General features: G+C 41.6%; 1 protein-coding gene across 1 annotated transcript in view; it reads left to right on the top strand.

Annotated features, from left to right (window-relative positions):
• Nucleotides 1-20191, top strand: part of SCARF2 (scavenger receptor class F member 2) — a 290316-nt gene that overhangs the window by 171273 nt on the left and 98852 nt on the right. The window contains exon 7 of the mRNA XM_075320198.1: nt 3101-3204. Coding sequence (XP_075176313.1) covers nt 3101-3204 — 104 coding nt within the window. The remainder of the gene's footprint in view (nt 1-3100; nt 3205-20191) is intronic.

The raw sequence follows: 20191 nt of genomic DNA, 5'->3' as shown, positions 1-20191 counted from the left end.
ATGAACTCCTGCCAGACTGATCACAATTAAGCACATAACGGGTCAACGCCCGAGTCTGACTGTGCAACTGAAAAGCCCTGGGTGGCATGTTAGACTCTGCAGTGTGAACAGGGTTAGAAGTCACCATGATATCAGGTGAGTTTAGAGCTGAACAACGTGTGACAATTCTACACTAGTATCGGCCAAAATGAATTGTACGTAGAAGTGCTGGTGTCAGTGGTGCAGGATGGCATATATCACACCTGTCCACACACAGGTGCACATAGACGCAGTCATTTCCGCTATTTGTGAACTTGATATCGCTAGCCCAAGAATGTATATGTTTGTATGAACTTGGCTTTCTTTATTGCCCTCTAAACTACTAGCATTGATCAGGCTGCCATAAAATAGCTCTTCTAATTTATTCACACAGCTACAGAATGTAAAGACTCTTGTGCATTTTCTAATAATGCCTACAGCTAAACCTAATAAAGCCTACATTTAGACCTAATAAGACCTAACAACCTAGACAATCACCTTGTAGAGCAGAAAAATATGATAAGATCCAGTACTCCAGCTTTGGTATTCTTTGTTTCAAGCTAAGTACATAAGTTGGTACCTTTCAATCAGTAAACTGAAGATGACTCATAGACCTTCACTTGATCCCATCTTCAGTCCCGCAGGAGAGCAGCACTTGGCTTAGCTCTTTTGCCTCTTCATTTTAGCACCCGGACTGACACTTTCCATGATTATAATTAACTACCTCCTGGGATGCTTTTCCTACTTTTAGACCAGTGAAGTTATAGTAACATTGTGAAAATCTTACATTTTGGATATATAGAGGAAACTGTTGTTCTGCCAAAGTTTGTCTCACCCTAATAGGGAGCAAATATTTGTTCAGTTGTCAACATTCTTGATACCATTCTCCCTAGACAAGTATATAATGAAAGATAATGACTTAAAAATCTTTATTCTATTTTAAGGAATGTGCAAATGTGGAAAGTTTTTCGTTAAAGGAGTTGTCCACAACTAGGACAACTCCTTCTCATTCCCCATGTTTGGTCCCATTAAAATAAAAAAGCTCATACTTATCTCTGTTGCCAGCACCGCTTCAGTCTAGTGATGTCGGCATTTGCTCTCCTAAGGGCTGACGTGAGGTTGTTACATCAGCGAGACCTGCAACCCATCACCTCCTGCTTCCCTCTCATACAGGGGCAGCGGTTCCAGGTGTTTTACTCACAGTTCATGTGCTGCGCCCGCAGAGCAATCTTTCATCGCCGTGATGGGCCCCAGCCGATCCCGGATGAATCAGAGTTCACCACCGGTGTTGTGATGTGTTTGAGACCTTCCTCCATTGTGCTCTGTAGTGTAGATCCCCGTGGCGTGAAGCTACTTGGGGACCCCAGTGTCCTTGGCTTTAGTTGCCGTCCCGTATGCAGGCAACGCGAATCTTGTTATGGACCCGAGTGTGGCCGTGGCTCCTTTCTCTATATGCTGCTGGTGCCCCGGGACTTTTGGTGGTGGGCAATGGGATGTGAAATCCCCCTTGCCTGCAGATTCTGGTAGTCCAACGTGAAGTTTGTTCTACCCCAGAGCTCTGCACCCTGTGTGGCACCTGTCCTGAAGGGGCTGTTGGGGCTCACCCTCCAGCTACCGAGATGCTCCTCTGTCTCAGAGCTCCACCCGGTCATCTCCTGCTTCTCTCTCAGTCTGCCCGGTACCCGGACGGCCCCTCTGGATCCTTACTTTTCTCTGTCTCAAGCTGTGCTCTCCTGAAACTGTTATGAAGTGAAATTGTGTGTGCTCGCTCACTTTCCCAGACAGCCCCCACCTTTCTGATCACTCACCGGTGCTGGGGAAAACCCATTGCTATGGTGCCCACCTGTGTTGTGTAACTCCTGGCTGGATGTGTTGTGTAAGCCATGAGCACAGGATGTTGTGCAAGCTATGAACACCAGTAGTTAACTCCTTCTTACCCGGGATGAGCATTGCATCTTAAGTCAAATGCAATACCCTGTGGAAACTGAAGCCTCATGGGCACCACCTAACCATATTATACCCATGAATTGATCATGTTGGTTCAGTTGGATAGAAGCATAACAACCTAAAAAACATAGAGGCTGGAGAATAGAAAAAACAATATAAACCTTCCTATTAAATAATGAAGCCTAAAAACGTTGGATATAAACAAAATGCTAAACATTCATTGGGAGGAACATTTTAGGAACATTTGCTGTGCACATACACTAGCCTCCCATGTTTAGTAACCTATTAATTACAAAGGAGCATGCTTCCCCCTACAAACAATGAATGTTACATGACGACTTAGTTCCTGAAGCCCTCATCTTGAGTCCGCGTTCTCTTATTCTTTTAGCACGCTGCGCTCCACATCTGGATTCAGCTCTGTACAATTTATGCATTTGATTCTTCAGATATTCATTGTTTTCCTAAATAAGAAGTGATGCCAATATTAGCTATGGTTGTCTGCTCTAGGAGTATACATCATCCACATATGTGCCTCCAGACTTTTATCACAAATGTCAGAGTCCATGGGAAATAGTCTAAACATGCCAGGGCACGCATAAATATGTTTAGTGTTGTGCCGCGGTGTCGTTTCTCTTTGTTATTGTGATTTATAAGGCAATTTCACGTTCAGCTGTTACCTTGACAATAGCGCAATTTACAAAATATTAAACTGTTAATAAAACATATGCAATTTCGCAGCATAAGTATTGTTTTGGGTTTTTTTTACCTCTAGGGTATTTTATTGGTACCCTTTGTTTATTAGTTCCATGTATTTTGCTTTGCTCCTCTACTGCTTCTGGTATTATATCTGTGTTTGGTGCATTGTGTTTATAAATATTGAATATGTAAGTCGCGGTGAATACTAATACTTATCATACCCATACACAATGCAGCTTTCTTTATAATTCATAGCTCCCTCTGTAGGATTTAAGGCAATCTTCATCAGAATCCAGGCCTTTAGTTGTTGTGACCGGAAACGTTTATAATATGGATTCTGTATTTCAATTCCACTTCAAACATCATAAAACTAATATTCTATAAATGTGTTAGACTGTACACATGCTACAAATAACACTATTTCTTGTTTCATTTGTAGCTGTAACCTGTCGTGTCCAGCCGGCCAGTTTGGAGTTAATTGTGAGCAGTTTTGCAATTGTCATGATGATAAGTGTGACCCTTTCACTGGCGCCTGTCATATGGGTAAGTTCTGCTTATGCCACTTACATGGATTTATGCGTAATACTGTAATGGCTGTGTAGTTATGGATTAGTCATGTATGTAGAAATATAGAAATTAGTCATGTACAGTGCCTTGCGAAAGTATTCAGCCCCCTTGAATTTTCTAACCTTTTCCCACATTTCAGGCTTCATAAAGATAAAAATGTTAATGTTATGGTGAAGAATCAACAACAAGTGGGACACAATTGTGAAGTTGAACGAAATTTATTGCTTATTTTAAACGTTTAAAAAAAATAAATAACTGAAAAGTGTGTGCAATATTGTGTGTGTGCAGGGTGTGCAATATTATTCATCCCCTTTACTTTCAGTGCAGCAAACTCACTCCAGTTCATTGAGGATCTCTGAATGATCCAATGTTGTCCTAAATGACTGATGATGATAAATATAAGCCACATGTGTGAAGTCTCCGTATAAATGCACCTGCTCTGTGATAGTCTCAGTGTCCTGTTTAAGGCCCCCTTCACATGTCAGTGATTCTGGTACGTTTGTGCTTTTTTTTAAACGTACCAGAATCACTGACATACGCAGACCCATTATAATGAATGGGTCTGCTCACATGTCAGTGATTTTTCACTGCACGTGTCTCCGTGCAGCGTACCCGCGTGTGCGTGATTGCTGCACGGAGACATGTCCATTTTTTTCTGGCATCACTGATGTTCCACGGACCACGCAGTGGTGTGATCCGTGAAACACGTGCCAGAAAAAAACGTGCATTTAAAATAATAAACATTTTAACTCACCCGGCGTCCAGCGATGTCCTCTGCAGCCCGTCCTTCCTGCTCCTTCTAAGCCGGCTGATTACTGTCGCGCATATTCATTATGCGCGACACAGCCGACCCGGAAGCAGCTGCTGCGGGGGTCAGCGCCGGCCGGATGCTGCGTCGCGGGAGCGATTAGCACCATGGACAGTGGGAGCGGGCGCAGGTGAGTTGATTTCTAAGTGCAATCACGGGTCACGGATAACGGAGCCCGGATTGCACTTAGACAACCCACGTGTGCCGTGATTCACGGCACACGCAGGGACATGTGCGTGTTTTACACGCCAGTGAAAAACGTCACTGTTTTTCACTGACGTGTGAAACGGGCCATAGTCTCAGTGTTCTGTTTAAGGCCCCCTTCACATGTCAGTGATTCTGGTACGTTTGTGCTTTTTTTTATACGTACCAGAATCACTGACATACGCAGACCCATTATAATCAATGGATCTGCTCACACATCAGTGATTTTTCACTGAATGTGTCTCCGTGCAGCGTACACGCGTGTCCGTGATTCTGCACGGAGACAAGTCCGTTTTTTCTGGCATCACTGATGACCCACGGACCACACTATGGGGTGATCCGTGTGTGATCCGTGAAACACGTACCAGAAAAACACTGACATATAAAATAATAAACATTTTCAACTCACCTTTCCAGCGACGCTCTGTGCAACCTCCGCTCTCTGCAGCTCCTGCCCGGCTCATGAATATTCATAAAAGCAGGAACAGCCGACCCGGAAGTAGCTGCAGAGAGCGGTGGGCGGACTCTGCAGAGCCGAGGAGTTCAGCAACATGGACAGCAGGAGCGAAGGCAGGTGAGTAATGTCCATTTGCAATCACTGATCACGGATTGCACATCGACAAACCACGTGTGCCGTGAATCACGGAACACGGAGGGACATGTGCGTGTTTTACACGTCAGTGAAGCATGTTAGTGTTTTTCACTGACGTGTGAAGGGGGCCTAAAACACAGAGAGCATCATGAAGACCAAGGAACACAACAGGCAGGTCCGTGATACTGTTGTGGAGAAGTTTAAAGCCGGATTTGGTTACAAAAAGATTTCCCAAACTTTAAACATCTCACGGAGCACTGTGAAAGCGATCACATTGAAATCGAATGAGTATCATATCACTGCAAATCTACCAAGACCCGGCCGTCCATCCAAACTTTCATGTCAGACAAGGAAAAGACTGATCAGAGATGCAGCCAAGAGGTCCATGATCACTCAGGATGAACTGCAGAGGTCTACAGCTGAGGTGGGAGAGTCTGTCCATAGGACAACAATCAGTCGTACACTACACAAATCTGGCCTTTGTGGAGGAGTGGCAAGAAGACAGCCATTTCTCAAAGATATTCATAAAAAAATGTTGTTTTAAGTTTGCCACAAGCCACCTGGGAGACACACCAAACATCTGGAAGAAGGTGCTCTGGTCAGATGAAACCAAAATCAAACTATTTGGGCACAATGCCAAACGATATGTTTGGCGTAAAAGCAACACAACTCATCACCCTGAACACACCATCCCCACTGTCAAACATGGTGGCAGCATCATAGTTTGGGCCTGCTTTTCTTCAGCAAGGACAGGGAAGATGGTTAAAATTGATGGGAAGATGGATGAAGTCAAATACAGGACCATTCTTGAAGAAAACCTGTTGGAATCTGCAAAAGACCTGAGACTGGGACGGAGATTTGTCTTCCAACAAGACAATGATCCCAAGCATTAAGCAAAATCTACAATTGAATGGTTCACAAATAAACGTATCCAGGTGTTAGAATGGCCAAGTCAAAGTCCAGACCTTAATCCAATCGAGAATCTGTGGAAAGAGCTGAAAACTGCTGTTCACAAACGCTCTCAATCCAACCTCACTCAGCTCGAGCTGTTTACAAAGGAAGAATGGGCAAGAATTTCAGTCTCTCGATGTGAAAAATTGATAGACACATATCCCAAGCGACTTGTGCTGTAATCAAAGCAAAAAGTGGCGCTACAAAGTATTAACTTAAAGGGGACAAATAATATTGCACGCCCCACTTTTCAGTTATTTATTTTTTCAAAAAGTTTAAAATAAGCAATAAATTTTGTTCAACTTCACAATTGTGTCCCACTTGTTGTTATTGATTCTTCACCATAACATTAAAATTTTTATCTTTATGTTTGAAGCCTGAAATGTGGGAAAAGGTTATAAAATTCAAGGGAGCCGAATACGTTCGCAAGGCACTGTATGTAGAAATAATACTTGCACTGGTTAAATATGAAGTTCACTAGTTATATCAGCCCCATGCAAAATGCACTTTTAGGGATGTTGTACTTAAAGGGAATTTATCATGCCAGAAATACTAACTAAACCTCTTATACAGATATGTAAGGGACTTAGCCCCTATTAAAATCATACCTATAATATAATTTGTAGTGATTTAGTAATTCCAAAACAATTTTTTTGGTTCAGAAATGAGGGTGCAAAAATCTACCCTACAGTTTGTAGTTTCACACTCACAGGTAGGCATTAGGCAGTGTTCACATAGGCAATGCAGTTTTATTACTTTCATTAAACCTCAAGGTATTCAAAAGAAAACAGCCTCCTCTGGGCAAAAGGTATAATAGGAAATAAACGGTTAATTCATCAGACACATAAAGTATATGTCAATGTGGATTCACCCAAACAGTTTACAGCCCTTGAGCAAACGTTCCACAAAATAGGGGTATGGTCCTACCAGGCTCTGTGTCACCTTCAGCCTAAGTTCCTGTAACCTCCAGCACCAATAGAAGTGTTCAGGTCCATGCACAGCTCACATTAGACAGCCTGCACACTATACAGTTTCCACACACTGCACTCTGCTAAATCCCAAGCAGACTCAGAGCCCCCAGGTGAACACACAGCCTGGCTCTCTAGACATAGCTAGCTAGGCGTACCTAAATAAGACTTGCAGTGTCAAGAGTTAACCCAGTCCTACCTGGATTTGCAACATACCCATCCAGAAGTCTATTCTATAGGCTTTTAAATTGACCCAAGCAGGTTTATGCTTGATGACACGAGGAGGACCTAGTAACCCACAAAAACCTGCCTCTATTTTTGGTTACCATTTTCCAGCCATGATGTTTTTGGGAATGTGATACAATTTCTGCACCTTCTGACTGGGCAAATAAGCAAGAAGTTTTCAGCAGGTCCCTATCCTTCCAGGGTTTTAGTAGGTTGCCATAACATATGGCAAGGTACCTGTTATCCCATGTGGACACTAACACAAGTACTCAGTCTCCAGTCTTAAATTGTCTACTCGAGCCAACTGATTATACCCCCTGAATTGTGCCCCTGGTACATTGAGGAGGCACTCTTTTACCTGACCCCTTGCTTTCATCTCTCATCCAACAGTCCCTTATACCAGGCCAGTTACATATTCCAGGGTACCTCTTACCATGAAGTCTTTGAGCTGAGCAGTCCAACAAGTGGCCATTGAAACACCTTACCCTCACCCCCTCCCAGGAACTAGCACATGTAGAAGTGTGGCCCTTAATGGGGTCACAAAACAGGAGTTTAGATACAGTAACACCGTTCACCGTCACGTCGCAAGGCTAAAGTTCCTCACCAGGGTGCAGTATGGCACTGCCCGCAGGATGTGCTAAGTGTGAGTAGTGCGGGTCTATAGAGTAGTTAGAGGTGAATGGACAAACTGCTGATATATTACCTGGGGCACGACACCTCCAACAGATATTGGTATAAAATGTGCGCCCTGAACATGACTCTGACCCCTCCTGGGTCTTTATGCTTCATTCAGACTGTGACTTAGACGCCTTCCTTTGCATATTCCCAAAGAGTGACTGCAAACTCCCTTGAGGGAGTTCTTAGCAGCCAAGTTTCTTTTCCACAAGGCTCAAAAGGTGGTCTTCATTCTCGGGATCTCCCTGGGCAACACAGCTTTGCACAGTTTTTGGTAGTACATGGATAATTTGGTCCTCTACTATTCTCTCCACCATGTGTGCCAGATAGCAGGTCTCGGGCTGCAGTCATTTTTGCATCAGGTATAAAAGGTTGAACATCTGGGACCGGGAAGGCTTGTCATTTTGTTAGTACCTGAGGTATACCTGTTGGGCCCTAACTGCCAGAGTTACATTCAACTGTGCCATAATCTCCACTTTAAGCTTGTCGTACTCTTTGACATTCTGCAGGGCAAGGTCATAGTACTCTTTCTGTTGTTCCCCAGTAAGGTATGCAGTTAGGGCATCTGCCCATTGTTCCAGAGGTAGTTTCTAACTGCCTGCTACCCTCTCACAGACAGTAAGGAAAGCCTCAACGTTGTCATCCAGAGACGTTTTCTGCAAGGCTTCCCGCACTGTTGGCTTTACACGGGTACCCCCACTTTGGCTGTAGTTTCTCTGGCCTGGACAGTTTCAGTCAAAAGATACATCTGCCGCTGATGTTGTAATTGATGCTGCAACTGCTTTTGTGACTACTGCTGTTATAACTGCTTCTGTAACTAATGCTGCTGTAACTGCTGTGTCCATAGTTTGTAGGTTTCTTGTTGGGCCTGCTGCTGCTGAACCAGTTGCTTAATAAACTCCTTCATGCTTGGACTGTGTTTCCAATATTGTAGCTGCCTTTAACCATTACATTCAGTGCTTAATGTGTAATTACCTGTACTCTTTGGGGCGTCTGACTGCATTCTCCACCAATTGTAGAGATTCACACTCTTAGGTAGGTATGAAGCAGTGTTCATAAAATAAAACTTCAAAGGATTAAAAAAAATATATATATTTGCCAAAATTCGCTCACCGCTTGAACGACCCATATTAGCTTCCAGGTTTTCCACCACCTGTTGGCTGGGTGAATGAAGTAAAATCCAATAAAAAAAAAAATTTGAATGGAATCTTGGAATTGGTAAAATTTTTCTTGCTTTATTTCCAAAATATTAAAACAACATGGTTTTATGCGTTGCTTTGACGCATTTCGACTCTATGTGAGTCTTAGTCCTAAGACTCGCAGAGTCGAAATGCGTCAACACATCGCATCAAACCATGACCCACTGATGTATTAATGTATTGGAAATAAAGGAAGAAAAATTTTACCAGTTGCAAGACTCCATTCTCATATCTTTTATTGAGATTAAACAGCCTTTTTTGAGTATAAGGTATGACAGCAAATAAACAGTTCAATCAGCAGGCACATATATGTTCAAGTCTATGTACAGCTCACATTAAACAGCCTGGACACTCAGCAGTTTCTATTCACTGCACTCTGGTCAATCCCTAGCAGGCTCAGAGCCCCCAAGGTGAACCCACAGCTTGGCTCTAAAGAAATAGCTAGTCAGGTGCACCTAATAAAGACTTGCAGTGCTAGGAATTAACCCAGGCTTGCCTGGCTTTACTACAACTGTGACATACACACTTCCCAAAAAGATATTACTCTCAAGCTTCCATGACACTTGCATAGAACATGCCACACATGCTTTTTTATACCTTATGTAAATGCCGCTGTTCTTCAAAACATGAGTTTATTTTCTTTTCTTTTGCGCCTGTGCCTCTCCATTCCTGAACAATGCCCCCACCCCCTCATTTTGTGTAAATCTAATCTTGTCTTCTTGAGGACTATGACCATTTTGCTAACAAGACTAGATTCATCTGCCGATAATAGAGGGTTATACTTCAGGAACAGAGCATCACAGGAACAAAAGAAAATACCAGAAAACAGTGACATTTGCACCAGGTAAAAAATTACATATTCATAAGTGACTGGCACTCTTGAAAGAGGATCTTTTATTTTCTCAAAACAATTCAGTTATATACATTGTAAAAATTCTATGCTCCTATGTTTCTACCTTTTTTCCACTTTGTGGGTATTGCTCCATTGTAGAGGAGATATTCACATTCTGTCTCGTAATGTGAAATCTCTGTAGCTCAACTGGGCGTTTCTTCATCCTCCTCTCCCCCAGATGCTGCTATTCAGAGCTTTGCAGTCTCTAAGACTAATAGGCTGCTAGATTATATGCTGAGCAGCATCTGTTAGGGAGAGGTAAAAGCGCACGCCCCCAAGGAAGACTTTGAAGAAATGCTGAATTGGACTTTAAGTAGAGATTTCACATATTGTGCCTCAGAAGAAGCAAATATGAATATTTCTGCAATGGAACCATGCAACGCAACATGTAAAGCAGCGACGTATTTAGGGTAGCTTAGGGATTATTACAATATATTTAGCTCTCATTTTTTTGAGCCTGTGACCGGTCATTTTTAAAGAATACAGCTGATTTTTTTATGGGTTTTTGTGCCCTCATTCATTTGAGTGCAGATCTCTACATATTTCAATTGATTCTCTGTTTGTCTTCTTATCGATAAATCCATATGTCGCAGTCATAGAGGAATGACATACATGATTGCAGTCTCTTCTAATTAAACCATTCTTCCAATCTCATTTAAAGTGTAATTACAGAAGAAATAAAAAATGCATGCAGGTAAAGGAAAGCTATTCCTTTGTGGTTTATATTGTGGAGACGTAAATTAGTTGTCCTGAGGCTACCACAGGCTCTCTTGCTTATAAATGAAAGACACTCTTGCTGAAGTTTGATAAACCACATAATGAATTAAAGACACTTATAGGAATTAATGGCACTTGTAGTATAGTACATTAGGACATATTTGTTAAAGCTCTTGCTAATTTACCAGATATAGCTGCCATGTTTTTGAACCTCGGTGGTCTAAATTAGGTATACCGACAACAAAGGGAATAGAATGTGTCGTAGAAGCAAATGATTGCATCTCTGCAACATACAGGCAAAATTGTACAAATGCTCATTAAATGATGGAGGATCATAAGAATTTAAAAGAAAAGACATCCTTTTTATATTATTGATGCAGCAACAAAATCAAAATTAATACTCTGTTGCTTGCAATGGGTTAAAGCAGGATTCTTTTCCATACATATGTCATACTTCCCACATGTAAGCTTAAAATTGGGATGAAAATTCACAATATGAATGGAAGAAAAGTAGAAGCACAGCTGATTTTCATGGACAGGCTGATATACAAACATGGAAGTATTATCAATGATAAAATAGAGAAGTATAGTTCTTCATCTTGTGCATCCAGCAGAGCATGTAAGGCAAGAACTAATGTTTCTTCTCGTAAAGATCTAAGGAGTAATGTTTCTCCTTGTGGAAAGTGACATGGCTGCCAAGCCAGGGTGAGGAGGCTTATAAACCATGCAATGCTCCTCTGGGATATAAAATATGCAAATTGCCTCTTCTGAGAAGAAGAGTATTTGTATTCTATAGCCACCTATTGGAAGTAGCAATCCTAAAAGTCAATATCAACCCTTTAACGAGCCTTGCCATATGACAGTATAAAATCCAAACCAAAATCTCAAATAGATCCCAGACAAGTCAGATCTCATTGTTTGCACTGACAATGGACATTACCTTGAAACAATGTCTCTGCAAACTTAAGGCCCAGTCACACACGACTTACCAGCGATCCCGAAAACGATGCGACCTGATAGGGATCGCTGGTAAGTCGCTGGAAGGTCGCAGGTGAGATGTCACACAGTCAGATCTTACCAGCGATGCAGGAACGATACAGGTCACAGTAACGACCTGTATAACGATCTCAGCAGTCACTGTGACCCTGTCACACAGTGTCAAACACAGCGATGTGTCCTGCCCAGCAGGACATCGCCTTTGAAGAAAATGACCTGGACCATTCAGCAACGACTAGCGATCTCACAGCAGGGGCCTGATCGGTGGTAGGTGTCACACATAATGAGATCACTAACGGGATCGCTATTGCGTCACAGAAACCGTGACTCAGCAGCGATCTCGCTAGCGATCTCGTTATCTGTGACGGTACCTTTAGATTCTGGTTTGGTTTTTATCCTATGTCATATAGCAAGGCTCGTTAAAGAGTCGATATTGACTTTTAGGATTCTTGCTTCTAATAGGTGGTGCTAAAGTTCAATTCCTTTCCTCTCTAAAGAGTCAATTTACATATGTTTGTAGAGACTGATATTTGGAATTGGGAGTCTTATAGATTTGCAATTCTCTCTGGGAAAAGGGTATTCAAATTAGCTCTTCTCCGGAAGGACAACAGCTGTCCAATTAGTGCTACCAATTGGAGAACATGAGCCTATAAGTCAATGTCTGACCCTTTACCAACTTTCACCACCAAGGATGGAAGTCAAGCCAGGGCCAAAGCCTTTAAAGTTACTAATTGCATGTGGTTATTCTAGCACCTCCATTTTTCACCCATTTACAGAGATATTCTCTCCAAGACTCAATGCGGTCAGAATATTAGTTTGGTTGTAGTTAGTGATATTTTAATATAACTTGCTGGTTACTTCTACAATTATTGTTAGTTTTCAGATATATTTCAAAAGTATCTGTCTGAAAATGTATTCAGCTCTGTTCTAAACTTACCGCTCAGTTGACTTTTTTATAGCTAAGGAATACGTTGGGAATATTTTGTGTAGTCCACCTAAATTGTGATTTTTTTTTTTGTCCAATTTTGTTATCCAGAATATGAGTGACCATAACACTAGTCATGTGTGTCAGTAAGAAATTGTGGATAACGTATCTCAGGGTGATGCACATTTAGCTTATCAAGTAAAACAGATGTAAAAGGACAGTGCATTACATACACCGGATGTATGGAGCGTCTCATCCGTGTACACAACAGTGACCACATATGCACAGAAGGTTATTTTATACCTTGCAGAATCATTCCAGCATTAGAGGGAGGAAGTGTTTTATCCAGCAGGCAACATAACAAGCATTTTATTTGTTCCTCCTGGGACGTTGCTTCTTGGCTCGATTTGCTTGGCTGAAATCGTAAGTTTGATATTTGAAAGGCTGTGGAAAAGAGTAAGATTTGCCAATTGAAAGGCTGATTTATTGGACATTAGAAATACTTGTTACCGTAATCCTTAGTACAGTACATTTTGGTAGGTCTTAAAATATGCAGAAAGTCATTTTTTATTTGATTACGGGGTAAACACTTTCTGCCATTGACTTGTTAATGTTTTAAGGGTGTTTTTTAACGGTATAATAGTTCAGCGAGGAAAAAGTGTTTTTGGGAAAGAGCCTGGATGTTGATGTCATACTTGGGGAACAATTGTTAAACTAATTTATTTGGACGTTTAGACGCAAGACTGAATTGTTCAATTTTAGTTGTGTAGCAGGGTCATTTTGAAGTGTCTTTTCAGCTATTAGAACTGTTTTGCATTCCTTTTTACAGTTTTTCTTCCAATGAGCAGACATTGGACTCCTACAGTGGTAAAGCCTATTCAGCACACATTTTTCAAAGTTAGTAGAAGCATGCAACTTCAAATAATTTGTGATTAGTGATGAATGAGCCTTAAAATGCTCGAGTGCTTGTTACCTGAATCGAGCAAGTCGAACGCGTGGATGGGCTCTACTCGAGTAACGAGTATAATAGAAGTCAATTGGAAACTTGAGCGTTTTTCTGTTACTTCCTTGGGGGGCAGTAAAATTGCCAACGTGGGTGGAATCAGTGCTCAAATGGAATGGGAACAGCATGGGGAAGATGCCTGTATGTATCTTTGTCTCCCAGGTCATTACTGAGAATAATGTTGTCAGAGTATTACACTACTTTTACAGAGTGACAATAAAATATACAATACCAAAGATAAAATGGATTTTACAGGAAAAAAATGTTAGGAAATAATCTCCACCCCTTAGGCTATATTCACACTTACCTTTTTTGCTGCTTTTTTGCACGTTCACATTGTTTTCAATGCTGCAAAAATGCTGAAAGAATTTACATGCTACATCTTTCAAAAGTGCAGCAGTTTTCCATTTCAGTCAGGAGAAAAAAAACAATTGGGTGCATTAGATTTTTTAAGTCTCCTAGCTTTCGCTGGTACTGTAAAAATCAGCTTATAATTTGCATAAAACTCATGAAAAAATGCTGCAAAAAAACTGCAGCAAAAATGTAACATGTGAACATAGTCTTAATAGCCGGGTTTTCTCTCACTATTTTTCCCCGTATTTATTTAATTGAGGGATTGCAATACCCCCTGGAACACACATAGAGGAGGGCCACACAATGGATTTTTTAAAATTTTAGAAAGAGTGGGACTCGTACAGTTGTAAATCATATGCACTAAGTTAAAGACTTAACAAAAATGTAAAATATCAATTGCAACATACCCTGGAAGACACGTAGAGGAGGGCCTCAGAATATTTTTTTTTTGTCAATTTTAGAAAGAGTGTAATTCTTAAACTAATAAAGTTTATGGTCTAGGTGCAAGTGTTTAGTGTTTAGGCCCATGGGTGGATGGCTGTGTATTTCCGCAGTATTAATAGGGGCTAGAATAAAATAGATGTAGGATTGAAAAGGACTTTTGGTTTTATGTTGCAGCAGCAAGGACTGTAAGGCAATAATCACTGCCTATGTGCATTTAATGCAAAACTAATATACTATCCTTTCTCCAACAATTCTTCCTACACTAAACACAGCTAAGAGCTGTATTAAGAGGAACTACAATAGAATAAATATAGGACTGAAATGGACTTTCGATTTTACGTTAGAGCAGCAAGGACTTCAAGGCAAAAATCACTGCCTATATGCCTTTAATGCCAAACTGAAACACTATCCCTTTTCCAGCAATTCTACCTACACTAAATGCAACTAAGAGTGGTACTAACCCCTTAACGACCACAGGCAGTAATCTTACATCCTAGTGGTCATAGTGTTATCCCCACTGGCTGCTGCGGGCAGTTGGGGGGATGTGCGCACATTAGCTGATTTATATAGCTGACATGTGTGCCTACCAGGTACGAGCAGATAAGCGAGTACCTGTTAATCCCTTAAATACCGCTGTGAAACTGTCACAGCGGCATTATAATAGTGGTAGCGGTGTTCCGTTTACTCACCACCTGACACCGGAAGTCACGTGACATGATCACAAGGATCCGGTAGTTGTCAGGGTAGCACAGGGTCATGTCATGACTTTTGTAGCTTACATGACTCACTTACTGTTTCACCCAGCCGAGAGCTGTTTGAGACAGGAGATAGGCATATCTGGTGTTCACAGTGGTGTAGCTGTGATCAGTAGATATGGAAAAGCGATCTGATTGCTGATTCTTATAGTCCCCTATGAGGACTAATAAAATAAAAAAAGTAAAAAAAAGTTTTGAAAAAAAAAATAAAAAAACCTAAAAGTTTAAATAACCACCCTTTCCCCCATTGAAAATTAAAGGGTTAAAAATAAAAAAAAAAATACACATATATGGTATTGCCACGTTCAGAAATGTCTGATCTATTGGGAAAAGTTTAATCTGCCAAATTTCTAGAGTAAGCTAATCTTCTCTGATGAGTCTGATTTTCAGCTTTGCCCAGCACCTGGTCATCAAATGGTTAGATGGAGACCTGGAGAGGCGTACAAGCCACAGTGTCTTACACCCACTGTGAAATTTGGTGGAGGATCGGTGATGATCTGGGGATGCTTCAGCAAGGCTGGAATTGGGCAGATTAAACTTTGCGAAGAACGTATGAATCAAGCTGCATACAAGGTTATCTTGGAAACGCAGTTGCTTCCTTCTGCTCAGGCAATGTTCCCCAATTCTGAGGACTGGTTTTTCCAGCAGGACAATGTGCCTTGCCACACAGTTAGGTCAATCAATGTGTGGATGAAGGACCACCACATCAAAAACCTGTCATGGCCAGCCCAATCTCCAGACTTAAACCCCATTGAAAACCTCTGGAATGTAATTAAGAGGAAGATGGATAGTCACAAGCCATGAAACGAAGAACTGCTTAAATTTTTGCATCAGGAGTGATAAAAGGTCAACCAAAAGCAGTGTGAAAGACTGGTGGAAAGCATGCCAAGACGCATGAAAGCTGTGATTAAAAACCATGGTTTTTCCCAAAATATTGATTTCTGAACTCTTCCTAAGTTAAAACATTATTTCAATACAACAGTATTGTTATTTCTAAATTATAATGAACTTGTTTTCTTTGCATTATTGGAGGTCTGAAAGCAATGCATTTTTTTGTTATTTTGACCATTTCTTATTTTCAGAAAATAAATACAAAATGTATTGCTTGGAAATTCGGCGACATGTCAGTATTTTACAAAATCAAAAAAAATTACATTTTACTCAAAAATATACCTATAAAGAGAAAAATCAGTGAAACTGACAATTTTGCATTGTTCTCTTAATTGTTGCCAGCGCTGTATATATATATATATATATATATATATATATATATATATATACTCTCCAGGAAAAGATTCCTTGTAACTTGAATTTTATTTAGTGATATCTTTGCTTGTTCTCTGCTCAGGAGTCCAGTGTGTTGTCTTGATAAGTGATTTACAGCCTTACATGTATAAGGGTACCGTCACACTGAGCGATGATCCAGCGATCCCACCAGCAACCTGACCTGGCAGGGATCGCTGGAGCATCGCTACATGGGTTGCTGGTGAGCTGTCAAACAGGCAGATCTCACCAGCAACCAGTGACCAGCCCCCAGCGACGCGTGGAAGCGATGCTGCGCTTGGTAACTAAGGTAAATATCGGGTAACCAACCCGATATTTACCTTGGTTACCAGCGCACACCGCTTAGCGCTGGCTCCCTGCACTCCTAGCCAGAGTACACATCGGGTAAATTACCCAATGTGTAGTCTGGCTATGTGTGCAGGAAGCAGGGAGCCGGCACTGACAGCGTGACAGCGGCGGACGCTGGTAACGAAGGTAAATATCGGGTAACCAAGGAAAGGGCTTCTTGGTTGCCCGATATTTACATTGGTTAACAGCGTCCGCAGAAGCCGGCTCCCTGCACATTCAGTTGTTGCTCTGTCGCTGTCACACACAGCGATCTGTGCTTCACAGTGGGAGAGCAACAACTAAAAAATGGTCCAGGACATTCAGCAACAACCAGTGACCTCACAGCAGGGGCCAGGTTGTTGCTGGATGTCACACACAGCAACATCGCTAGCAACATCGCTGTTGCGTCACAAAAGTCGTGCCTCAGCAGCGATATTGCTAGCGATGTTGTTTAGTGAGACGTGGCCTTTAGTGTACATACAGAGATAGCTGTCAGTCACTAACTAGGACCGCCCACTGGACACTGAAGCACAGAATGGGCAGGGAATAAATGATGACTTATACTGAATCTTTCCCAGAAAATGATATATCAATCTGCTCAGCTCTTCGTGCTCTATGACCATGCTGCCTGCCCTCATCATGTTCCAGGTGTTAGCTTCCCTTTAAATCGTTCTGACCAAAATTCATGAAATCATTCATGGAAGTGAAATAAACACGTTGTGAAACATTCACCAGAATGAAACCATTAGGAACTCCCCTTCCCCCCATGCGTAAGCAGCCAATTTCCCACGTTTCACAAGACAAGTACATACAGCTAAGAATAGAACTGTGGGCCTCTTCACAAATGACATAGTTTATGCTGAGCATTCTGCTCATATTTCCCCATGTTGTAATTCGGGCAGTGAGATCTTACTTTGCTCCTTTGACATTGTACAGAATTAAAAGTTTATTACAAAAAAATAACTTTAAAGAATTTATAATGCTTATTCAGATGAGTAATCAGAATACTTGTTGTATTTCCCAGAGGTTAAACACCCACACAGCATAATAAAATTTAACATTATACAAAGCAGACAACATCTGAATAGAATTTCCAGTTGTTTTGAGACATTTTAATTTTCTTAGTTTGCTTATTGTGAAACATTGACTACTGAGAAACAGAAAGAAGTGTGTAGTTCCACTTAAGGCAGAATTTGATGCCGCAGATTCCAAACCCTTCCCATAGTCGGGGTGCCCATGCAGTCAGGTCACGTTCCTTCTCTACCTCCATCTACATTGATGTCGTTTGACACAAGGTAAGGTTTTAAAATTAAGGGTTAGAGACTGTCCCGATTAGGGAACACCTTTATTTGGTGAGATGGCTTTTTTTTTTAAAGGGAACCTGTCACCAGATTTTTCCATATGCAACTAAAACTACCACCTTCTGCAGCTCCTTGGCTGCATTCTATGAAGGTGTGCCTTGTATCTGGCCCCCTTTTTAGACCGCAAAAACAACTTTATAAATATTACCTTTTTGTATGTAAATTTTTTAGTAGGCCCTAAAGGGCGGGCTCTCTTTCTCCTTCGTTCCCCCCTCCTGCCGCTGTACGCCATCCCGTGTGTTGATTTGAATTGATGACGACGGTCCCGTCATACTCCACACTGTGCCGAAGTCTCGCGCATGCGCCGTTTTTGTAGGCCACTATCGCGGGCCTGTGCACAAACTATCCCTCGCTCACGCCCGGGATGTATTTGCTCAGGCATGGAGAGTATTTGCTCCACTGGGTGGACAATAGAGCTGGAGTGACAGAGGCTTCAGATTTTCAGCCAAATTTGCATATCAATTCAAAGGCTGATATCTCAAAAATGGAGGAAAGGACTGGCCATGTAAAGTCGGGTCTTTGAAGGCGCTACATGTGCATATTAAAGTTTTGGGAAGGTGAAACTCTAAATGAAACTCTATCTGTGCTAACATTACCTTTTAAATTTTTTCTAAATGTTTATTTCCAATGTGATGGAGTTACTCTCTCAGCTTGCTTCTCAAAGTAATATCAGGAACACTTTCACTTTACGAGCCCAACAAGTTTATTTCACACACGGGTTTATTTCAGCTTGCTCTCCAGCAACATAAAATAAGCTCTTTTCCGGCTTCACGGTACATAACATGGTATACAGTCCATTTCCCTTTCGGTACATCTTCACAGGTCCAGATACCACTTCTTCCCAGAAGTATCCAAGTGGAGATCTCAGCAGTGTTCACACACTGCCCTGGTCAGAATAAGCGAGTCCTCTCTCTCTCTCTCTCTCTCTCTCTCTCTCTCTCACTCTCAGAAGTTCTTTCCTGGAGGTGAAACAACCTCCACACACTGACCATTTGTCAAACAAACAGACACCATTTTAAGATATGAGCCACACCTATGGGTTGAAGTATGTGGATAGCCAGACCCACCCGTTTCTCCAGCTATCTGTAAAACCTGCCCTTGGAAATCCCAAATAAGTCTGTTGGCACTACAGGTACCAGAGCAGATATACAGGTTTACACCACCTCTGTAAAGAAAAAAAAGTCTGCTGAATGTGGATGAAATACTGCAGGACAATCTTCACTTTTGTAGATTTAAATTGGTTGTCGATTTTAAACAAGGGACAATGGTAGACAATTTTCAATAACACTGGATAGATGGATTATATTATTCATTTTCAGCAATTTTGCCTTTTTTATATTCTATCTCTAATTTTCAGTCATCTTTGAGTTAGTCAATGGAGATTAGCTGCTTTGGGGAATGTCTCATATACTGTAGACACAGACATTATGGATTCTAGCTCTCCTGTCACTATGTAGCATATGTTGAGAAGTAACAGCAGCAAGGAGAACATTACACAATACTGAGCAGGATAGCTGTGAATCTAGCTCTGGGGTGAGATAAAACATTTACTAGAAAGCAAGAACACCATTGTAACTCTGCGATGTGTCTCTACTCACTCAATCCATCCCCTCACCAGAGATGCAATAGGCAGCTGTGATCTAATCTCTCACGGAGCCGGCAAAGCTTCTTGTTTTGACAGATTTTAGCTATACTTCGGCGCTAATGATGAGGTGGGGAGGAGGAGATGTGTCTGACTAGTGGAGAAAGAGGCAACATTCTTTGATAAGATATATTACAAAGTATCTTATACATATTTGTTTTGGGCTATTAATTTTTGCTGAAATGACATTAACTATGTAAACATAACAAACCAAGTATTACGTATTCTTTGATGCCCCTATTTCCCTGGTGCCATCTACGTCGGCATAATGACTGAGGCCATTGATTAGCTGCAACGATCACATGACAGGTAGCTGCAGCCCTGCAGAGAAAACACTTTGGGGGGAAGCAGCAGCAAAGATAGGCTGCCGGAGCAGCAGGAGAGTCACTATCCGTGTTCTCTCACTGCACATGTAATTAGGATGTGACTATAAAAGAGGACTCCACATCTAACACTTATTCGTCCACTCACCTAATGCAATAGCTTGACAATGAACTAGACGCATCCCACAGCCAGTTCACACATCCACACAACACTTCTTGCTGCCACCACTTTCCGTTTTCTTAGGCCAGTGAGACGACTACACTGGGTAGCACATTGCTACACACATACCCCACACAGGTAAACTGCTCAAACTCTGG

The sequence above is a fragment of the Anomaloglossus baeobatrachus genome, chromosome 1, assembly GCF_048569485.1.
Source record: "Anomaloglossus baeobatrachus isolate aAnoBae1 chromosome 1, aAnoBae1.hap1, whole genome shotgun sequence".
Classification (NCBI taxonomy): domain Eukaryota; kingdom Metazoa; phylum Chordata; class Amphibia; order Anura; family Aromobatidae; genus Anomaloglossus; species Anomaloglossus baeobatrachus.
This window is presented reverse-complemented; position numbering and strand designations above follow the sequence as displayed.